General features: G+C 44.7%; 1 protein-coding gene across 1 annotated transcript in view; it reads left to right on the forward strand.

The window, feature by feature from the left end:
• The window catches only part of nat10 (N-acetyltransferase 10), a 178,120-nt gene that overhangs the window by 62,305 nt on the left and 96,674 nt on the right, over window positions 1–19,141 (forward strand). Inside the window, exons 7-9 of the mRNA XM_080189838.1 lie at window positions 3,911–4,025; window positions 5,247–5,351; window positions 6,219–6,352. Coding sequence (XP_080045964.1) covers window positions 3,911–4,025; window positions 5,247–5,351; window positions 6,219–6,352 — 354 coding nt within the window. The remainder of the gene's footprint in view (window positions 1–3,910; window positions 4,026–5,246; window positions 5,352–6,218; window positions 6,353–19,141) is intronic.

Consider the following 19,141-nt stretch of genomic DNA (forward strand, 5'->3'; position numbering starts at 1 on the left):
CTCCTCACAGCTCACCTCCCACCCAACTTTGTATCATTTGCAAATTTGGAGATAATACATTCAGTTCCTTCTTCCAAATCTTTCCAGTCTTTCTGTCTCTAACTTTAATTACACTAGTCACACCCCACAAGTTAGAATATAACTGATGTTATAAACAAAATACTAAGTTTTCTACAGTAGTAAAACCTTGTCTGACTGAATGTTAAATAAATATAAAGACCCAGCCTCCACACACTACTGGGAAGAGAATTCCACACTGATGATTCTCCAGGAGAAAACAATTCACCTCCTTTCTGTCTTGAAAGGGAGACAACCCCTTATTCTTAAATTATATCCCAGAGTTTTAGTTCCCTCCAAAAGAGGAAACATTTTCCTGGTGTCCATCCTATCCAGTCCCCTCAAGATCTTTTATTGATTTGATTTATTATTGTCACATGTAATACAGTGAAAGTATTGTTTCTTGCGCTCTGTACAGACAAAACATACCATTCATAGAGAAGGAAACGAGAGAGTGCAGAATGTAGTGTTATAGTCACAGCTAGGGTGAAGAGAAAGATCAACTTAATGCGAGTTAAGTCCATTCAAAAGTCTGACAGCAGCAGGGAAGAAGCTGTTCTTGAGTCAGTTGGTACGTGACCTCAGACTTTTGTATCTTTTTTCCGAAGGGTGAAGGTGGAAAAGAGAATGTCCAGGCTGCGTGGGATCCTTAATTATACTGGCTGCTTTGTCGAGGCAGCGGGAAGTGTAGACAGAGTCAGTGGATGGGAGGTTGATTTGCCTGATGGATTGGACTTTATTCATGACCTTTTATAGTTCCATACCAAGCTGTGATACAACCAGAAAGGATGCTTTCTTTGGCGCATCTGTAAAAGTTGATGAGAGTCGTAACTGACATGCCAAATTTCCTTAGTCTTCTTAGAAAGTAGCGGCGTTGGTGGGGTTTTCTTAACGATAGTGTTGGCATGGGGAGACCAGGACAGGTTGTTGGTGATCTGGCCACCTAAAAACTTGAAACTCTCGACCCTTTGTACTTCATCCCCATTGATGAGAATGATGTAGACAGGGGCATGTTCTCCTTTATGTTTCCTGAAGTCAATGACAATCTCCTTTGTTTTGTTGACATTGAGGGAGAGATTATTGTTGCTGCAACAGTTCATGAGATTCTCTATCTCATCCCTGTACTCTGTCTCATCATTGTTTGAGATCTGACCCACTACAGTGGTGTAGCAGCAAACTTGAAAATCAAATCAGGGAGGAATTTGGCCATACAGTCATAGGTGTATAAGGAGTATTGTAGAGAGCTGAGAACACAGCCTTGTGGGGCACCTTGAGGATGATCGTGGAGGAGATGTTGTTGCCTATCCTTACTGATTGTGGTCTGAGAGTTAAGAGGTTCCGGATCCAGTCGCAAAGGGAAGTGCTGAGGCTCAGGCCACAGAGTTTGGAGAGGAGTTTTGTGGGAATAATAGTGTTGAAAGCTGAGCTGTAGTCAATACATGATCCAATAAGGTCACATCTCATTCTTTTAAACAGACTTCACCTGTTCAACCTTTTTTAGTAAGGCACTCCTTCAACTCAGGTCTGAGTTATGTGAGCCTTCTCTGATCTGCTTCTAAAGCAATTTTTTTTAATCAGGAAGCCAGAACTGCATGCACTATTCCAGATGTGGTCTCAGCAAGTCCCTGTACAGCTGTAGTAAACATTCCCAAGTTTATTACCCTCTTTCAATAAACACCAACATTCCATTTGACTTCCTTATCACGAGGATGATTATCCTTATGGGTGAGGTGGTGATGATTTTTATTTTATGGACACTTTACCAATTTTAGCAAAACGAACTAAGACTTGGACTCGGAATGATCCACATTGGCAAAATTAAGCCACGTAATATTAAATGGAGGAATGCAGGAATATCCAGGATAAAACGTGAAGCCGTATTCAACAAAATACCCAGAACTGAGCATAGAAGATGGCATTATCCTGTGGGAAGCCTGCGTAGTTATCCCACGTCCGCTGGAAGGCCTAACCTTCAACAACTGCATAATGACTTTCCAGGTGTATCAAAACTGAAAATGTTTGCGAGAAGCCAGGAAAAAGATGCAAAAGTCTGAGGTCACATATGAACCGACTCAAAAACCGCTTCTTCTCTGCTGCCATCAGACTTTTGAATGCACTTACCTCGCAATGAGCTGATCTTTCTCCACACCCTAGCTATGACTGCAATACTACATTCTGCACTCTATCATTTCCTTCTTGATGAATGGTGTGCTTTGTCTATATAGCACACAAGAAACAATACTTTTCACTGTGTGCTAACACGTGACAATAAATCAGATCAAATCAGAACTGAAGTAGTCTATATCCAAATGGAGCAAAACCTGGACAGTGTGCAAGTTTGAGGTGTTAAGTGGCAAGTAACATTCGCGCCATGCAAGAGATGATGGCTTAGTGGCATTATTGCTAGACTATTACTTCAGAAACTCAGCTAATATTCTGGAGACCTGAGTTCGAATCCCACCACAGCAGATGGTGGAATTTGAATTCAATAAAAATATCTGAAATTAAGAATCTACTGATGATCATGAAACCATTGTTGATTGAATGAAAAACCCATCTGGTTAACTAATGTCCTTTAAGGAAGGAAATCAACCGTCCTTACATGGTCTGGCCTACGTATGACTCTAGAGCCACAGCAATGACTCTCAACTGCCCTCCAAGGACAACTAGGAATGGGCAATAAATGCTGGCCAGCCAGCGATGCCCATGTGCCACAAATGAATATAAAAAAAGTGCCAGGCAATATCCACCTCTAGCAGGAGAGGATCTAACCTTGGGATTCAATGGCATTACCATCAGTGAGTTCCCCATGATCAACATCCTGGAGGTAGCTATTGACCAGAAAAGCTGAACTAGCCATGTAAATACTGTGGCTACCAGAGCAGGTCAAAGGCTAAGAAACCTGAGTCATCTGACTCCCCAAAGCTTGTCCAGCACGTACAAGGCACAAATCAGGAGTGTGATGAATACTCCTGGGTGGCACGGTAGCACAGTGGTTAGCACAGCTGCTTCACAGCGCCAGGGACTGGGTTTGATCCCCGGCTTGGGTCGCTGTCTGTGTGGAGTTTGCACATTCTCCTCGTTTCTGTGTGGGTTTCCTCCCACAGTCCAAAGATGTGCAGGTCAGGTTGATTGGCCATGCTAAAATTGCCCCTTAGTGTCCTGAGATGCGTAGGGATTAATGGATAAATATGTCGGGATATGGGGGTAGGGCCTGGGTGGGATTGTGATTGGTGCAGACTCGATGGGTCAAATGGCCTGTTTCTGCACTGAAGGGTTTCTATGATTTTTATTCCCCACTTGCCTGGAAAGTGCAGCTCCCAACAACACATAACAAGCTCAACATCATCCAAACAAAGCTACCCCTTCCATAACATTCAATCCTTCCATCACCAATGCACAGTGGCAGCTGTGTGCACTATCTAGAAGATACATTGCAGCAACTCATCAAGTTCTTTAGACAGCACCATCCAAACCACGACCATTACCATCAAGAAGGACAAGGGCAGCAGATACCTGGGAACACCACCACCTGGAGGTTGTCCACCAAGTCACTCACCATCCTGATTTGGAAATGTATCACCGTTCCTTCACTGTCGCTGAGTCAAAATCCTGGAAATTCCTCCCTAACAGCACTGTGGGTGTACCTACAACTGCAGCAGTTCAAAAAGGCAGGTCCCCACCATTTACTGAAGAGCAACTAGGAATGGGCAGCAAATACTGGCCAAGCCTGTGCAGCCCACATCCCGTAACGATATTTAAATAAAAGTCTGCTGGTCTCATAATATAAATGATTGTCTATTGAGAGCTGGTTTATTATTAGCAGTTGGTTTAATTTGTTCTGTTTTGACAGATTCATACTTTCTCTGGCATCCTGTGAGAATTGCGTTGTGATCAATGATCGTCTGGACATTCTGCCACTTTCCAGTCACATTTCCAACATCAAACCTGTCCCACCAAAATCTACAGTGAGTTTTGGAGATCATAGCGCCGTGAGTTAGGGTTTTATTGGTGTTTGTTAAGTACAGCACTTCAATATTATTCTGCCATTAATAAAACACTTTGTAATGAAATAATCTAAGACCTCCAGTGTTACTATAGACTTGACATAACTGAGAGGAAGAAAGTTGCTTATGATTTTTTGAATATGAAGTGAAACCTTAATTCCGTTCCCCCTGCCCCGTCAGGCCATAAGACATGGGAGCAGAATTAGGCCACTCGGCCCAGCAAGTCTGTTCCGCCATTCAATCATGGCTGCTATTTTTCTCATCCCCATTTTCCTGCCTTTTCCCCACAACCCCGATCCCTTTATTAATCAAGAACCTAACTATCTCTGTCTTTAAGACACTCGATGACCTGGCCTCCACAAGCTTCTGCAGCCAGGAGTTCCACAGATTCACCTCTCTCTGGCTGAAAAAATTCCTCCTCGTTTCTGTCTTAAAGGATCGTCCCTTTAGCCTGAGGTTGTGCCCTCTCTGGTTCTAGTTTTTCTGACTAGTGGAAACATCCTCTCCACGTCCACTCTATCCAGGGCCTCGCAGTATCCTGTAAGTTTCAATAAGGTTCTCCCTCATCCTTCTAAACTCCAACAAGTACAGACCCAGAATCCTCAACTGTTCCTCATATGAAAAGCTCTTCATTCCAGGGATCGTTCTTGTGAACCTCCTCTGGACCCTTTCCAAGGCTGGCACATCTTCCCTTGGATATGGAGCCCAAAACTGCTCAGGATAATCGTAAGATTCATGTATCTATTAATAATCCAATGTCCTCTCTGAACCGTTCACACATCTAGGATCTCCTTTCTGTATTGACAAATTTCTCCATCACGTTTCTACTTCTCCCCAATCCCAGAAATTCTCAGCGCTGTCAAACCCTGGATTGCTGTCCCTGCAATCCTGAGGCCTGTCCCATTATTTCCTCAGCCTCCATTGCCAGCATTTCAAAACCCGAAGATCTCATCCCACAATTGCTGGACTCTTCACTTCCTTTCTTGTACTTTGTGTTCCCCTTGTAACGCAGTTTGGCATAAAACTCCACTTCCTATAAAAGCTCTGATTCCATTGGAAGAATTCATGACGGGAAGTTTATCAGTTCTTCAGTTGATTTATGTGTAGGATTGTAACCAAATCTTTTAATTAAAACCTTTAATTGGCAATCAAATCTGTCAACATATTCACCTAATCTTTAAGGACAGTCTAACGCCTCGAGAGGTTGAACTTAAAGAACTGAAGGAATCGCTCCGTGATACACAGCCAGTGGGAGTCCTTGTTGACGGCTGCAAGACACTTGATCAGGTAAGAAATAGGAGCCTGATAGGCCTGGGCTATTGGAAGGTGGAGTGTGCCTGTTTGATGTAAACTCATTCTTTGTTCTTGTTTGATACATTTTTGAAACCTAGTTTTATATCCAGTAGGAATGTTTCACATGTGAATGTGTAGAATCTGGTGAGCATATTGCTTTTCTCTGCTCCTAGTGAAATGTTGAAAAATTTGTCAACCTGTATGTTTAACTAAAAGCTAACATTGTTAGCATCAATACAAGGTGACACAATGTTTCAGTTCAGAAGGTTTCAATGCACCACGGAGCTTGTAAACAATGTAGGGAGTCTTTTACATTACTGACTGTTATAAAATTCATGCTGATTTACACCAGGACAATGTTTACATTATGTCTTGTTAAGATAGTATAAAGCATCAATCACAGTTTATTGTAGATATTTAGTAAGTATTTATTTAATACTTGGATTTATTTTTCTATGGATTTTTTCTATTCTTTGCTTAAATAGTTATCTGATGTGAAAGTATACAATGGATTGCATATACCTAAGAAATTATGTAGCTACTCAATTTAACTTTGAACATTTAGTTACACTCCTACACGTCTGACCAGCTTCTGATGAAGAGGGTGTACAAATTGTCTTTCAAATTGCTCTTTAATAAATTGTGCTGCTTTACTTGATAGTTTCATTGTGGCTACTTCTCCCTTCTCCACTTGCCTTGTACTACGTCAAGTTATTTTAAATTACTGAAATTGCTGGAAAACTTTTTGTTTTTATAGCTGCAGCCTAACTGCAGGCAGCCAAGGGACAGGTGCGCAAGTCTCTGTTACGATTGTTAACTTTTGTTGATGAGCAAGCCAATGAAATGGTTTCTTTCTATTAGGCTAAAGCCGTACTGACATTCATTGAAGCTATTTCGGAGAAAACACTGCGAAGCACAGTCGCCTTAACTGCAGCCAGAGGCCGTGGTAAATCTGCTGCATTGGGACTGGCCATTGCAGGAGCTGTGGCATTTGGGTAGGTTTTGAATTTGCAGCTCTGTGTTGCTGTGACGTTTTCCCAAGGCTGTCTCTGGTTCTTTAACCAATTACTTCCAATGTTTTGTTTCTTGATTTATTCCATCATCTCTGTCTTTTTGCAAGATCAAAACTTGCTTTTCACCTTTCCTGTTTTCCAAATGATCACAGACTGCCCTCTTACCTGCCACCATCATTGCTCAGATCCTGTTATGGAAAGTTTAGAATAAGGCAATGTTAGTGGTGCAGAAAGAGGCCACTTGGCGCATTGTGCCTGCGCCAACCAAAAAACGAGTTAGCCAGCCTAATCCCCGATCCAGATTAATTAAGGCGTAGGAGCCTTTTGACCCATTGAGCTTGGTCCATCACTCAATGAGATTATGACTGATTTGATATAATCTTCAACTCCCCTTTCTTGCCTTATCCCTATAACCCTTGATTTCCTTACTGATTAAAAATCTGTTTATCTCAGCCTTCAACAAACTTAATGACCCAGTTCCATATACCTGCCAACTGGGCCTGCGGAAAGTGCAGATGGCAAGAGAACCAACGAGAGAAAAACCTACTAAATCTTGTCTTCACCAATCTACCTGTTGCAGTCTATACATGACGGTATTGGCCACTGCACAGTCCTTGAGAAAATAAAGTCCTGTCTTCACACTGAAGATGTGCACTGTCGTGTTTTGTGGCACTCCCACTGTGTTAAATAGGATTTTTTTTAACTTCATGGGATATAGTCACTGGCAAGGTCAAAATTTGTTGTCCATCCCTAATTGCCTGTAAAGTGAATGTCTTGCTCAGCCATTTCAGAGGGTGATGAAGTCCCTCATTGCAGATTAGTGTAGAAGGTGAAGTCGCATGGGATCAGAGGTGATCTGGCAGGGTGGATACAGAACTGGCTCGGTCATAGAAAGAAGTCTGTTAACAACGGGTTAAAGTCCAACAGGTTTATTTGGTGGCAAAAGCCATTAGCTTTTGGACTGTTGCTCCTTTGTCAGGTAAGTGGGAGTTCTAATCACAAACAGGGCATATAAAGACATAAACTCAATTTACAAAATAACGGTTGGAATGCGAGTCTTTGCAGGTATCCAAATCTTAAAGGTACAGGCAATGTGAGTGGAGAGAGCATTAAGCTCACAGAAGACAGAGGGTAGCAGTGGAAGGGTGTGTTTCTGAATGGAGGGCTTTGACAAGTGGCGTTCCTCAGGGATCAGTGCTGGGACCTTTGCTGTTTGTAATATATATAAATGATTTAAGTAAATGATGTAAGTTACTGTGTTTCTTTTTTTTAAAAGCTTTTTTTAAATTTTAAATCGGAGACAGGAAGTAGTCATAGGGAAGTAGTTTTGTTTTCCCTCTGGACCCCCATAAATTGGAAAGGTGAAGAAACCCGATACTCTACACAGGTAGAGTATCCCACCCCACCCTCCCCCTCTAACCAAAAAAAGAGAGAGAGAGGGGCTCTGAGTGAGAGCAGGTAAGTTTGTTTTTGTTTTTGTGTGAGCTGTAAGGGCTTTGGCTCAGAGGGCCAAAGCGAAAAGGGTGAGGCAAGGTAAGTTTATAAGTTTTTTTTATATTACTTTTTTCTCTGTATTTCTAAAAAGGGCAAATATGAGTGTGAGGCCAGTATGTTGTTGCCGATGCAATATGTGGGAGGTCTTGGAGGCTCCTGGTCTCCCAGACATCCATACCTGTGCTCGGTGTGTGGAGCTGCAGTCCCTACGGGACCTGGTAAAGGAACTGGAAATGCTGCTTGAGGACATTCGTCTCATTAGAGAGAATGAGGAGATAATTGATAGGAGCTATCGGCAAGTGGTCACACCAGGGCAACGGGACGAAGGCACGTGGGTAACTATTAGGAAGGGGAAACCTCAGGTGATGGAGAGCACACCGGTCGATGTCCCCCTTCAAAATAAGTACTCCGGCCTGAGTACCACTGGGGGGGACAGCTCATCTGGAGGAGGAAGCAGTGGCCAGGTCTCTGGAGCTGAGCCAGTACTTCAAAAAACTAAGAAAGAGAGCAGCAAGGCAGTACTAATAGGGGACTCCATAGTGAGGGGATCAGACAGGCGTTTTTGTGGACGCAGACGGGAGTCGCGGATGGTGGTTTGTCTCCCTGGAGCTGGGATCCGGGATGTCTCTGGACACGTCCCAGACATCCTGAAAGGGGAGGGGGAGGAACCGCAGGTTGTGGTTTATATAGGTACTGCTGACATAGGCAGGAAGAGGGAAGGGGTCATGAAAAGGGATTATAGGGAATTAGGTAGGCAGCTGAGGAAGAGGAACGCGAAGGTAGTAATCTCAGGATTGCTGCCTGCGCCGCGGGAGAATGAGAGCAGGAATGGAATGAGGTGGAGGGTGAATGCGTGGCTGAGGGACTGGAGCAGGGGGCAGGGATTCCGGTTCCTGGATCATTGGGACCTCTTTAGGGGCAGGTGTGACCTGTACAGTAAAGACGGGTGGCACTTGAATCCCAGGGGGACTAATATCTTGGCGGAAAGACTGGCTAAGGCTACCGGGGGGACTTTAAACTTGAAAGGATGGGGGAAGGGAACAGAGATGAGGAGACTCAGACGGAGGAGGTTAGCTCCCAGGTAGGGAAGGACTGTAGACGGTATGAGAGGGAGGTTAGACGGGTGGTGGAGAAATGTCCAGACCGAGGGGCTGAAATGTGTCTGTTTTAACGCCAGGAGTGTAGTGAATAAGGTAGATCAGCTTAGGGCGTGGATTGCTGCTTGGGAATGTGACGTGGTGGCCATTACAGAGACTTGGATGTCTCAGGGACAGTTCTGGGTACTTCAGATGCTTCAGGAAGGACAGGGAGGGTGGCAGAAGGGGTGGTGGAGTGGCACTGTTGATCAGGGACAGTGTCATGGCTGCAGAGAAGGAGGATGCCATGGATGGACTATCTACAGAGTCTCTGTGGGTGGAAGTTAGGAACAGCAAAGGGTCGAAAACTTTGCTGGGTGTTTTCTATAGGCCGCCCAATAGTGACAGGGAAGTTGAGGTGCAGATAGGGAAACAGATCCTAGAGAGATGTCGTAATAACAGAGTCGTCGTGATGGGAGACTTCAATTTCCCAAACATCGACTGGAATATCCCTAGGGTAAGGGGTTTGGATGGGGAGGAGTTTGTTAGGTGTGTTCAGGAAGGTTTCCTGACACAGTACGTGGATAAACCTACGAGAGGAGAGGCTGTACTTGATCTGGTGCTGGCTAATGAACCAGGACAGGTGATGGATCGCTCGGTAGGAGAGCATCTTGGGAATGGAGATCATAATTCTATCTCCTTCACAATAGCATTGGAACGAGATAGGATCAGGCAGGCTAGGAAGGTGTTTGTCTGGAGTAAGGGGAAATATGAAGACATCAGGCAGATAATTGGACGAATAACTGGAAGGAGGTGTTCTCGGGGAAAAGTACTGAAGGAAGGTGGCGGATATTCAAGGAATGTTTGACTGGAGCTCTGCACGATAACGTTCCGATGAGACAAGGGGGTTTTGGTACGGCACGGGAACCGTGGTGCACGAAGGTTGTGGTGAACCTAGTCAGGAGGAAAGGGAAGGCGTATAAAAGGTTCAGAGAGCTAGGAGATGTTAAGGATCTAGAGGAGTATAAGGCTTGTAGAAAGGAGCTTAAAAAGGGAAATTAGGAGAGCCAGAAGGGGTCATGAGAAGGCCTTATAGAACATAGAACATTACAGCGCAGAACAGGCCCTTCGGCCCACGATGTTGCACCGACCAATTAAAAAGCAATGACCCTCTAACCTAAACCAATCCCTTTCCATCCATAAACCTATCCACGGATCTCTTAAACGCCCCCAAACTAGGCGCATTTACAACTGCAGCAGGCAGGGCATTCCAATCCCTCACCACCCTCTGGGTAAAGAACCTACCCCTGACATCCGTCCTATAACTACCCCCCCTTAATTTAAAGCTATGCCCCCTCGTGCTAGCTTTCTCCATCCGAGGAAAAAGGCTATCACTATCCACCCTATCTAAACCTCTAATCATCTTATATGTTTCAATAAGGTCCCCTCTTAGCCGCCTTCTTTCTAACGAAAACAACCTCAAATCCCTCAGTCTCTCCTCATAGGACCTCCCCTCCATACCAGGCAACATCCTGGTAAACCTCCTCTGCACCCTCTCCAAAGCCTCCACATCCTTCCTGTAATGTGGGGACCAGAACTGCACACAATACTCCAAGTGCGGCCGCACCAGAGTTGTGTACAGTTGCAACATGCGGCTCCTAAATTCAATCCCCCTACCAATAAACGCCAAGACACCGTATGCCTTCCGAACAACCCTATCTACTTGATTCCCAACTTTCAGGGATCTATGTACACATACACCTAGATCCCTCTGTTCATCCACACTATTCAGAATCCTACCGTTAGCCCTATACTCTACACATCTGTTATTCCTGCCAAAGTGAATTACCTCACACTTTTCCACATTAAACTCCATCCGCCACCTCTCGGCCCAGCTCTGCAACTTGTCCAAGTCTCTCTGTAAACTGAGACACCCTTCCTCACTATCTACCACACCTCCGACTTTGGTGTCATCAGCAAATTTACTAATCCACCCAACTATACCCTCATCCAGATCATTAATAAAAATTACAAACAGCAGTGGCCCCAAAGCAGATCCCTGAGGCACACCACTTGTAACCGAACTCCATGATGAATACTTACCATCAACCACCACCCTCTGTCTCCTATCTGCTAGCCAATTCCTGATCCAATTAACTAAATCACCCTCAATCCCATACATCTGCATTTTCTGCAGAAGCCTTCCATGGTGAACCTTACCAAACGCCTTACTAAAGTCCATATATACCACGTCAACTGCCTTTCCCCCATCCACCTCTTTGGTCACTTTTTCAAAAAACTCAATAAAGTTAGTAAGGCACGACCTACCCTCCACAAAACCATGCTGACTATCTCCAATCAATTCATTACTCTCTAAATAACTATAAATCATATCCCTAATAATTTTTTCTAAAACATTGCCCACAACAGAAGTAAGACTCACCGGTCTATAATTCCCGGGGAAGCCTCTGTTCCCCTTCTTAAACAATGGGACAACATTCGCTATCCTCCAATCTTCTGGCACTATACCTGTGACCAACAATGACCTGAAGATCAGAGCCAGAGGCTCTGCAATCTCCTCTCTTGCCTCCCAGAGAATCCTAGGGTAAATCCCATCCGGCCCAGGGGACTTATCTATTTTCAAACCCTCAAGAATATCTAGCACATCCTCCTTATCAACTGCAATACTGTCCAGTTTACAGTGTTCTCCACAGCTACATTTATGTCCCCCTGCGTGAATACCGAAGAGAAATATTGGTTCAATGCCTCTCCAATCTCTTCCGGTTCCGCACATAACTTCCCACTGCTGTCTCTAACTGGCCCTAATCTTGCCGTAACCAATCTTCTGTTCTTAACATATCTATAGAACGCCTTAGGATTCTCCTTAATCCTATCAGCCAAAGTCTTCTCATGTCCTCTTTTAGCCCTTCTTAACTCACTCTTTAACTCCCTCCTAGCCAATCTAAAGCTTTCTAGTGCACTACCTGAGCCTCAAGTCTCATCCGGGCATAAGCCTCCTTCTTCCTTTTAACCAGCGAATCAACTTTTTTAGTGCACCATGGTCCCCTAGCTCGACCAATTCCTCCTTGCCTGACAGGGACGTACATATCGAGGACTCACAGTAGCTGCTCCTTGAAAAAGCTCCACATTTCGGACGTTCCGAGACCCTGTAGTCTCCTAGTCCAACCTATGCTTCCTAATTCTCTCCTAATAGCCTCATAATTACCTTGCCCCCAGTTAAAACTACTGTCCCGAGGTTCCAGTCTATCCCTTTCCATCACTAAGGTGAACGTAACCGAATTGTGGTCACTATCACCAAAATGCACACCAACTTCCAAGTCTTAACACCTGGTCTGGCTCATTTCCCAGCGCCAAATCCAATATAGCCTCACCTCTAGTTGGCCTATCTACATACTGAGTCAAAAAACCTTCCTGCACGCTTTGTACAAAAACTGACCCTTCTAACGAGCTAGAGCTATAGCTATTCCAATCAATATTAGTAAAGTTAAAGTCCCCCATAACAATTACCCTATTACTTTCACTCCTATCCAGGATCGTCTCCACAATCCTTTCCTCAACCTCTCTAGAACTTTTAGGAGGTCTATAAAAGACTCCCAACAGGGTGACCTCTCCTCTCCTATTTCTAATCTCAGCCCATACTACCTCAACAGACAAGTCCTCATCAAACTTCCTCTCTGACACTGTGATACAATCCTTGACTAATAATGCTACTCCTCCCCCCCTTCTACCTCCTTCTCTACTCCTACTGAAGCATTTGAACCCCGGAACCTGCAACAACCATTCCTGACCCTGCTCTATCCATGTCTCTGAAATGGCCACAACATCAAAGTTCCAGGTACTGATCCACGCTGCAAGTTCATCCACTTTATTGCGAATACTCCTCGCATTAAAGTATACGCATTTCAAACCCTGCTCTGCCCCACCCCCACGATGCCGTGCATTGTAGTCACCATCTATGCCCCCCTCACTTTCATTCCTGCTACTCAGGATCCCACCCCCCTGCCTTGGTGGGTAAGATTAAGGAGAATCCCAAGGCCTTCTACAAATATCTAAAAAGTAAAAGGATGAGAAGAGAAGGGATAGGACCTATAAAAGGTGAAGGGGGAAAAGTCTGTGTGGAACCGGAAGAAATGGCAGAGGTGCTTAATGAGTACTTTGCCTCGGTATTCACGGTGGAAAGTGATCTGGGAGGTTGTACTGCAGGTTTGCGGCGGACTGAAAAGATTGAGTATGTGGATGTTAAGGAAGAGGATGTGTTGGAACTTTTAAATTCTATCAAGATAGATAAGTCGCCAGGACCGGATGGGATGTACCCCAGGTTACTGTGGGAGGTGAGGGAGTGATTGCAGAGCCTCTGGCGATGATCTTTGCGTTGTCAATGGAGACGAGAGAGGTTCCGGAGGATTGGAAGATTGCGGATGTGGTTCCTATTTTCAAGAAAGGGAACAGAGATAGCCCGGGAAATTACCGACCGGTGAGTCTGACCTCAGTGGTTGGTAAGCTGATGGAGAGGCTTCTGAGGGACAAGATTTATGAGCATTTGGAGAGGTTTGACATGATCAGAAATAGTCAGTGTGGTTTTGTCAAGGGCAGGTCGTGCCTTACGAGCCTAGTTGAGTTCTTGGAGAATGTGACTGAGCACCTTGACGAAGGAAGAGCGGTAGACGTGGTGTACATGGACTTCAGCAAGGCGTTTGATAAGGTCCCCCATACAAGACTTCTTGAGAAGGTGAGAGGACATGGGATCCAAGGGGCTTTGGCCTTGTGGATCCAGAACTGGCTTGCCTGCAGAAGGCAGAGAGTGGTTGTGGATGGGTCTTTTTCTGAATGGAGGTCAGTCACCAGTGGAGTGCCCCAGGGATCTGTTCTGGGACCCTTGCTGTTTGTCATTTTCATAAATGACCTGGATGAGGAAGTGGAGGGATGGGTTAGTAAGTTCGCAGACGATACGAGGGTTGGTGGTGTTGTGGATAATCTGGAGGGATGTCAGAAGTTGCAGCGGGACATGGATAGGATGCAAGACTGGGCGGAGAAGTGGCAGATGGACTTCAACACAGATAAATGTGCAGTGGCCCATTTTGACAGGACCAACGGGATGCAGAAGTACAATATCAAGGGTAGGAGTCTTAGTAGTGTTGAAGATCAGAGGGATCTTGGGGTCCGGGTCCATAGGACTCTTAAATCGGCCTCGCAGGTGGAGGATGTGGTCAAGAAGGCGTATGGTGTACTGGCCTTCATTAATCGAGGGATTGAGTTTAGGAGTCGGGAGGTAATGCTGCAACTTTATAAGACCCTTGTCAGACCCCACTTGGAGTACTGTGTGCAGTTCTGGTCGCCTCACTACAGGAAGGATGTGGAAGCTATTGAAAGGATGCAGAGGAGATTTACAAGGATGTTGCCTGGATTGGGAGGCATGCCTTATGAAGATAGGTTGAGGGAGCTGGGACTCTTCTCCCTGGAGAGACGAAGGTTGAGAGGCGACCTGATAGAGGTTTATAAAATGTTGAGAGGAATAGATAGGGTGGATTCTCGGAGGCTATTTCCCAGGGCTGAAATGGTCACTACGAGAGGACACAGGTTTAAGGTGCTGGGGAGTAGGTACAGAGGAGATGTTAGGGGTAAGTTTTTCACTCAGAGGGTGGTGAGTGAGTGGAATTGGCTGCCGTCGGTGGTGGTAGAGGCGAACTCGCTGGGGTCTTTTAAGAGACTTCTGGATGAGTACATGGGATTTAATGGGATTGGGGGTTATAGATAGGTGTATGGCTTGGTAGGTATATAAGTGATCGGCGCAACTAGTGGGCCGAAGGGCCTGTTTGTGCTGTAGTGTTCTGTGATTTGGAGGAAAATGTAACTGGTTTGATTAGTAAGTTGGCAGATCACACAAAGGTTGGTGGATTTGTGGATAGCGATGAGGACCATCAGAGGATACAGCAGAATATAGATTGGTTGGAGACTTGTGCGGAAAGATGGCAGATGGTGTTTAATCCGGACAAATGTGAGGTAATGCATTTTGTAAGGTCTTATACAAATGGGAAATATACAGTAAATGGCAGAACCCCTAAAAATAATGATAGGCAGAGGGATCTGGGTGTACACATACACAGGTCACTGAAAGTGGCAACACAGGTGGAGATGGAGTTAAGAAGGCATACGGCATGCTTGCCTTAATTGGCCAGGGCACTGAGTTTAAAAATTGGCAAGACATGTTGCAGCTTTATAGAACCTTAGTTAGGCCGCACTTGGAATATAGTGTTCAATTCTGGTCGCCACATTACCAGAAGGATGTGGAGGTTTGGGAGAGGTCACAGAAAAGATTTACCAGGATGTTGCCTGGTATGGAGGGCATTAGCTATGAGGAGACGTTGGAGAAACTTGGTTTGTTCTCACTGGAACGACGGAGGTTGAGGGGCAACCTGATCGAAGTCTACAAGATTACGAGAGGCATGGACAGAGTGGATAGTCAGAAGCTTTTTCCCAGGGTGGAAGAGTTGATTACTAGGGTGCACAGGTTTACAGTGTGAGGGGCAAGATTTAAAGGAGATGTATGAGGCAAGTTTTTTACCCAGAGAGTGGTGGGTGTCCGGAACTCGCTGGGGAGGTAGCGGAAGCAGATACGATAGTGACTTTTAAGAGGTGTCTTGACAAATACATGAATAGAATGGGCATGGAGGGATATGGTCGCCAGAAGGGTAGGGGGTTTTAGTTAAGTTGGGCAGTGTGGTCGGTGCAGGCTTGGAGGGCTGAAGGCCTATTCCTGTGCTCTAATGTTCTTTGTTCTTTGATTAAGAGTAACTATATTGCTGTGGGTCTGAAACCACATGTAGGTCAGACTGGATAAGGACATCAGATTTCCTTTCCTAAAGGACACTAGTGAAGCTCTTAAAACAACCGGTGATAGTTTCATGGTCACCATTGCTGAGACTTGCTTTCAACTCCAAATTTTTATTCATTGAATTTAAATTCCACCAACTGCTATAGTGGGATTTGAACCAGTGTCCTCAGAGACTTAGCCTAACCCTCCGGATTACTAATGTGGTGGCATTACCATCTTTAGAACAGATCTAGTATCTCAAAATATGTCAATAAAGAGTAATCCAACCGTTGACCCAGGGACCTGCCTGCACACAGTTCTGCAATCTGAAAAATAACCATTCACCACTGCTCTCTGCATTAGCTAAGTTTGTATCCTTACTGTTTGTGCCTCTTTAATCCTATGGGCTTCAGTTTTATAATAAATCTATTATGTGGAAGTTTATCAAACACCTTCTGAATGACCAGAAGGTGCATTTTTATTGACTGACGGGCCTGCTATATTTCTCTTTTGTGTGCTAAAATTGTGGAATTGCATTGAATTGCTGCTGACAGTTGTGCAGAAAGATTTGTCTCTGAGCTAAAGTCAGGTTTTATTAAAGCCATATTTTGTAGAAAATATTTGGCGTTATAGATAACAGCATGACAAGAATCTATTTTCGACGAAAATTCCAAAAAAAGTACATAGAACATAAGAAATAGGAGCAGGAGTCGGCCATCTAGCCCCTTGAGCCTGCCCTGCCATTCAATAAGATCATGGCTGATCTGATAGTGTTCAGTTCTACTTTCCCGCTTTCTCCCCATAACCCTTAATTCTCTTATTGGTCAAAATTCTATCTATCTGTGACATAAACACATTTAACGAGGTAGCCTCCACTGCTTCATTCAGCAGAGAATTCCAAAGATTCACTACCCTCTGGGAGAAGAATTTCCTCCTCAACTCTGTTCTAAATTGACTCCCCCTTATTTTGAGGCTGTGCGCTCTAGTTCTTGTTTCCTTTCTAAGCTGTGTGTCTATTTCAATGCCAGGAGTATTGTGGGGAAGGCAGATGAGCTGAAGGCGTGGATTGACACGTAGAAATATGACACTATAGCCGTTAGTGATACTTGGCTACAGGAGGGGCAGGACTGGCAGCTCAATATTCCAGGGTTCCAATGTTTCAGGCGTGATAGAGGCAGAGGGATAAAAGGTGGGGGGTGGCATTGTTGATCAGGGAAAATGTTACAGCAGTACTCAGGCAGGATAGATTAGGGAGCTTGTCTACAGAGGCCCTATGGGTGGAGCTGAGAAACAGGAAAGGTATGACCACATTAATGGGGTTGTATTATAGACCACCCAGTAGTCAATGAGAATTGGAGGAGCAAATCTGCAGAGAGATAGCTGACAGCTGCTGGAAACACAAAGTTGTGATAGTAGGGGATTTTAATTTCCCACATATAGATTGGGATGCACATACTGTAAAAGGTTTAGACAGGGTAGAGTTTGTAAAATGTGTTCAAGAGAACTTTCTACATCAGTATATAGAGGTGCCAGCTAGAGAGGATGCAATATTGGATCTCCTGTTGGGAAATGAGTTAGGGCAGGTGTTGGATGTGAGTGTGAGGGAACACTTTGGATTCAGTGATCATAATGCCATTAGTTTCAACCTGATCATGGATAAGGATAGATCTGGTCCTCAGGTTGAAGTTCTGAACTGGAAAAAGACCAAATTTGATGAAATGAGAAGGGATCTGGGAAGTGTGGATTGGCACAGGCTGTTCTCTGGTAAGGATGTAAATGGAAAGTGGGAGGCCTTCAAAGGAGAAATTTTGAGAGTGCAGAGTTTGTATGTTCCTGTCAGGATTAAAGGCAAAGTGAATAGGAATAAGGAACCTTGGTTCTCGAGGGAGATTGTAATGCTGGTTAAGAGGAAGAGAGAGTTGTATGAAATGTACAACCAGCAAGGAACAGCTCAGATGCGCGAGGAGCACAAAAAGAGCAGGAGGCTACTTAAGGGGGAAATCAGGAGGGCTAAAAGAAGACATGAGGTTTGCTTTGGCAGACAGAGTGAAGGGAAATTCAAAGAGATTCTATAGGTATGTCAGGAGCAAAAGGATAGCGAGGGATAAAATTGGTCCTCTTGAAGACCAGAGTGGTAGACTGTGTATGGAACCAAAAGAGATGGGGGAGATACTAAATGGGTTTTCTGCATCTGTATTTACTGAGGAAACGGGCATGGAGTCTACGGAAATAGGGCAAACAGGTAGGGAGGTCATGGAACCTTTACAGACTAAAGAGGAGGAGGTTCTGGCTGTCTTGAGGCAAATCAGAGTGGATAAATCCCCAGGACTGGACAGGATATTCCCATGGACCTTGAGGGAGGCTAGTCATGAACTTACAGGGGCCCTGGCAGACATATTTAAAATGTCAGTATGCCCGGGGGAGGTGCCGGATGATTGGAGGGTGGCTCATGTTGTTCCATTGTTTAAAAAAGGTTCCAAAAGAAATCCGGGAAATTATAGGCCAGTAAGTTTGACGTCAGTGGTGGGCAAGTTATTGGAAGGTGTGATAAGAGATAGGATCTACAAATATTTGGATAGACAGGGACTTATTAGGGAGAGTCAACGTGGCTTTATGCGTGGTAGGTCATGTTTGACCAATCTATTAGAATTTTTCGAGGCGGTTACCAGGAAAGTGGATGAAGGAAAGGCGGTGGATGTTGTCTATCTGGATTTTAGCAAGGCCTTTGATAAGGTCCCTCATGGGAGTTTAGTTAGGAAGGTTCAGTCACTAGGTATACATGGGGAGGTAGTAAATTGGATTAGACATTGGCTCAATGGAAGAAGCCAGAGAGTGGTTGTGGAGGATTGCTTCTCTGAGTGGAGACCCGTGACTAGTGGTGTGCCACAGGGATCAGTGCTGGGTCCATTGTTGTTTGCCATCTATATCAGTGATCTGGATGATAATGTGGTAAATTGGATCAACAAATTTACTGATGATACAAAGATTGGAGGTGTAGTGGACAGTGAGGAAGGTTTTCAAAGCTTGCAGAGGGATTTGGACCAACTAGAAAAATAGGTTAGGACTTTATTCCCTGGAGTGTAGAAGAATGAGGGGAGATTTGATAGAGGTGTATAAGATTTTGATGGGTATAGATAGAGTGAATGCAAGCAGGCTTTTTCCACTGAGGCTAGGGGAGAAAAAAACCAGAGGGCATGGGTTATGGGTGAAAGGAGAAAAGTTTAAAGGGAATATTAGGAGGGGCTTCTGTGGAATGAGCTGCTGGATAAAGTGGTAAATGCGGGGTCACTTTTAACATTTCAGAAAAACTTGGACAGGTACATGGATGAGAGGGGTGTGGAGGGATATGGTCCAAGTGCAGGTCAGTGG

Source organism: Carcharhinus amblyrhynchos, chromosome 6 (genome assembly GCF_965287045.1).
Source record: "Carcharhinus amblyrhynchos chromosome 6, sCarAmb.v2.hapA, whole genome shotgun sequence".
NCBI classification, from domain to species: Eukaryota; Metazoa; Chordata; class Chondrichthyes; order Carcharhiniformes; family Carcharhinidae; genus Carcharhinus; species Carcharhinus amblyrhynchos.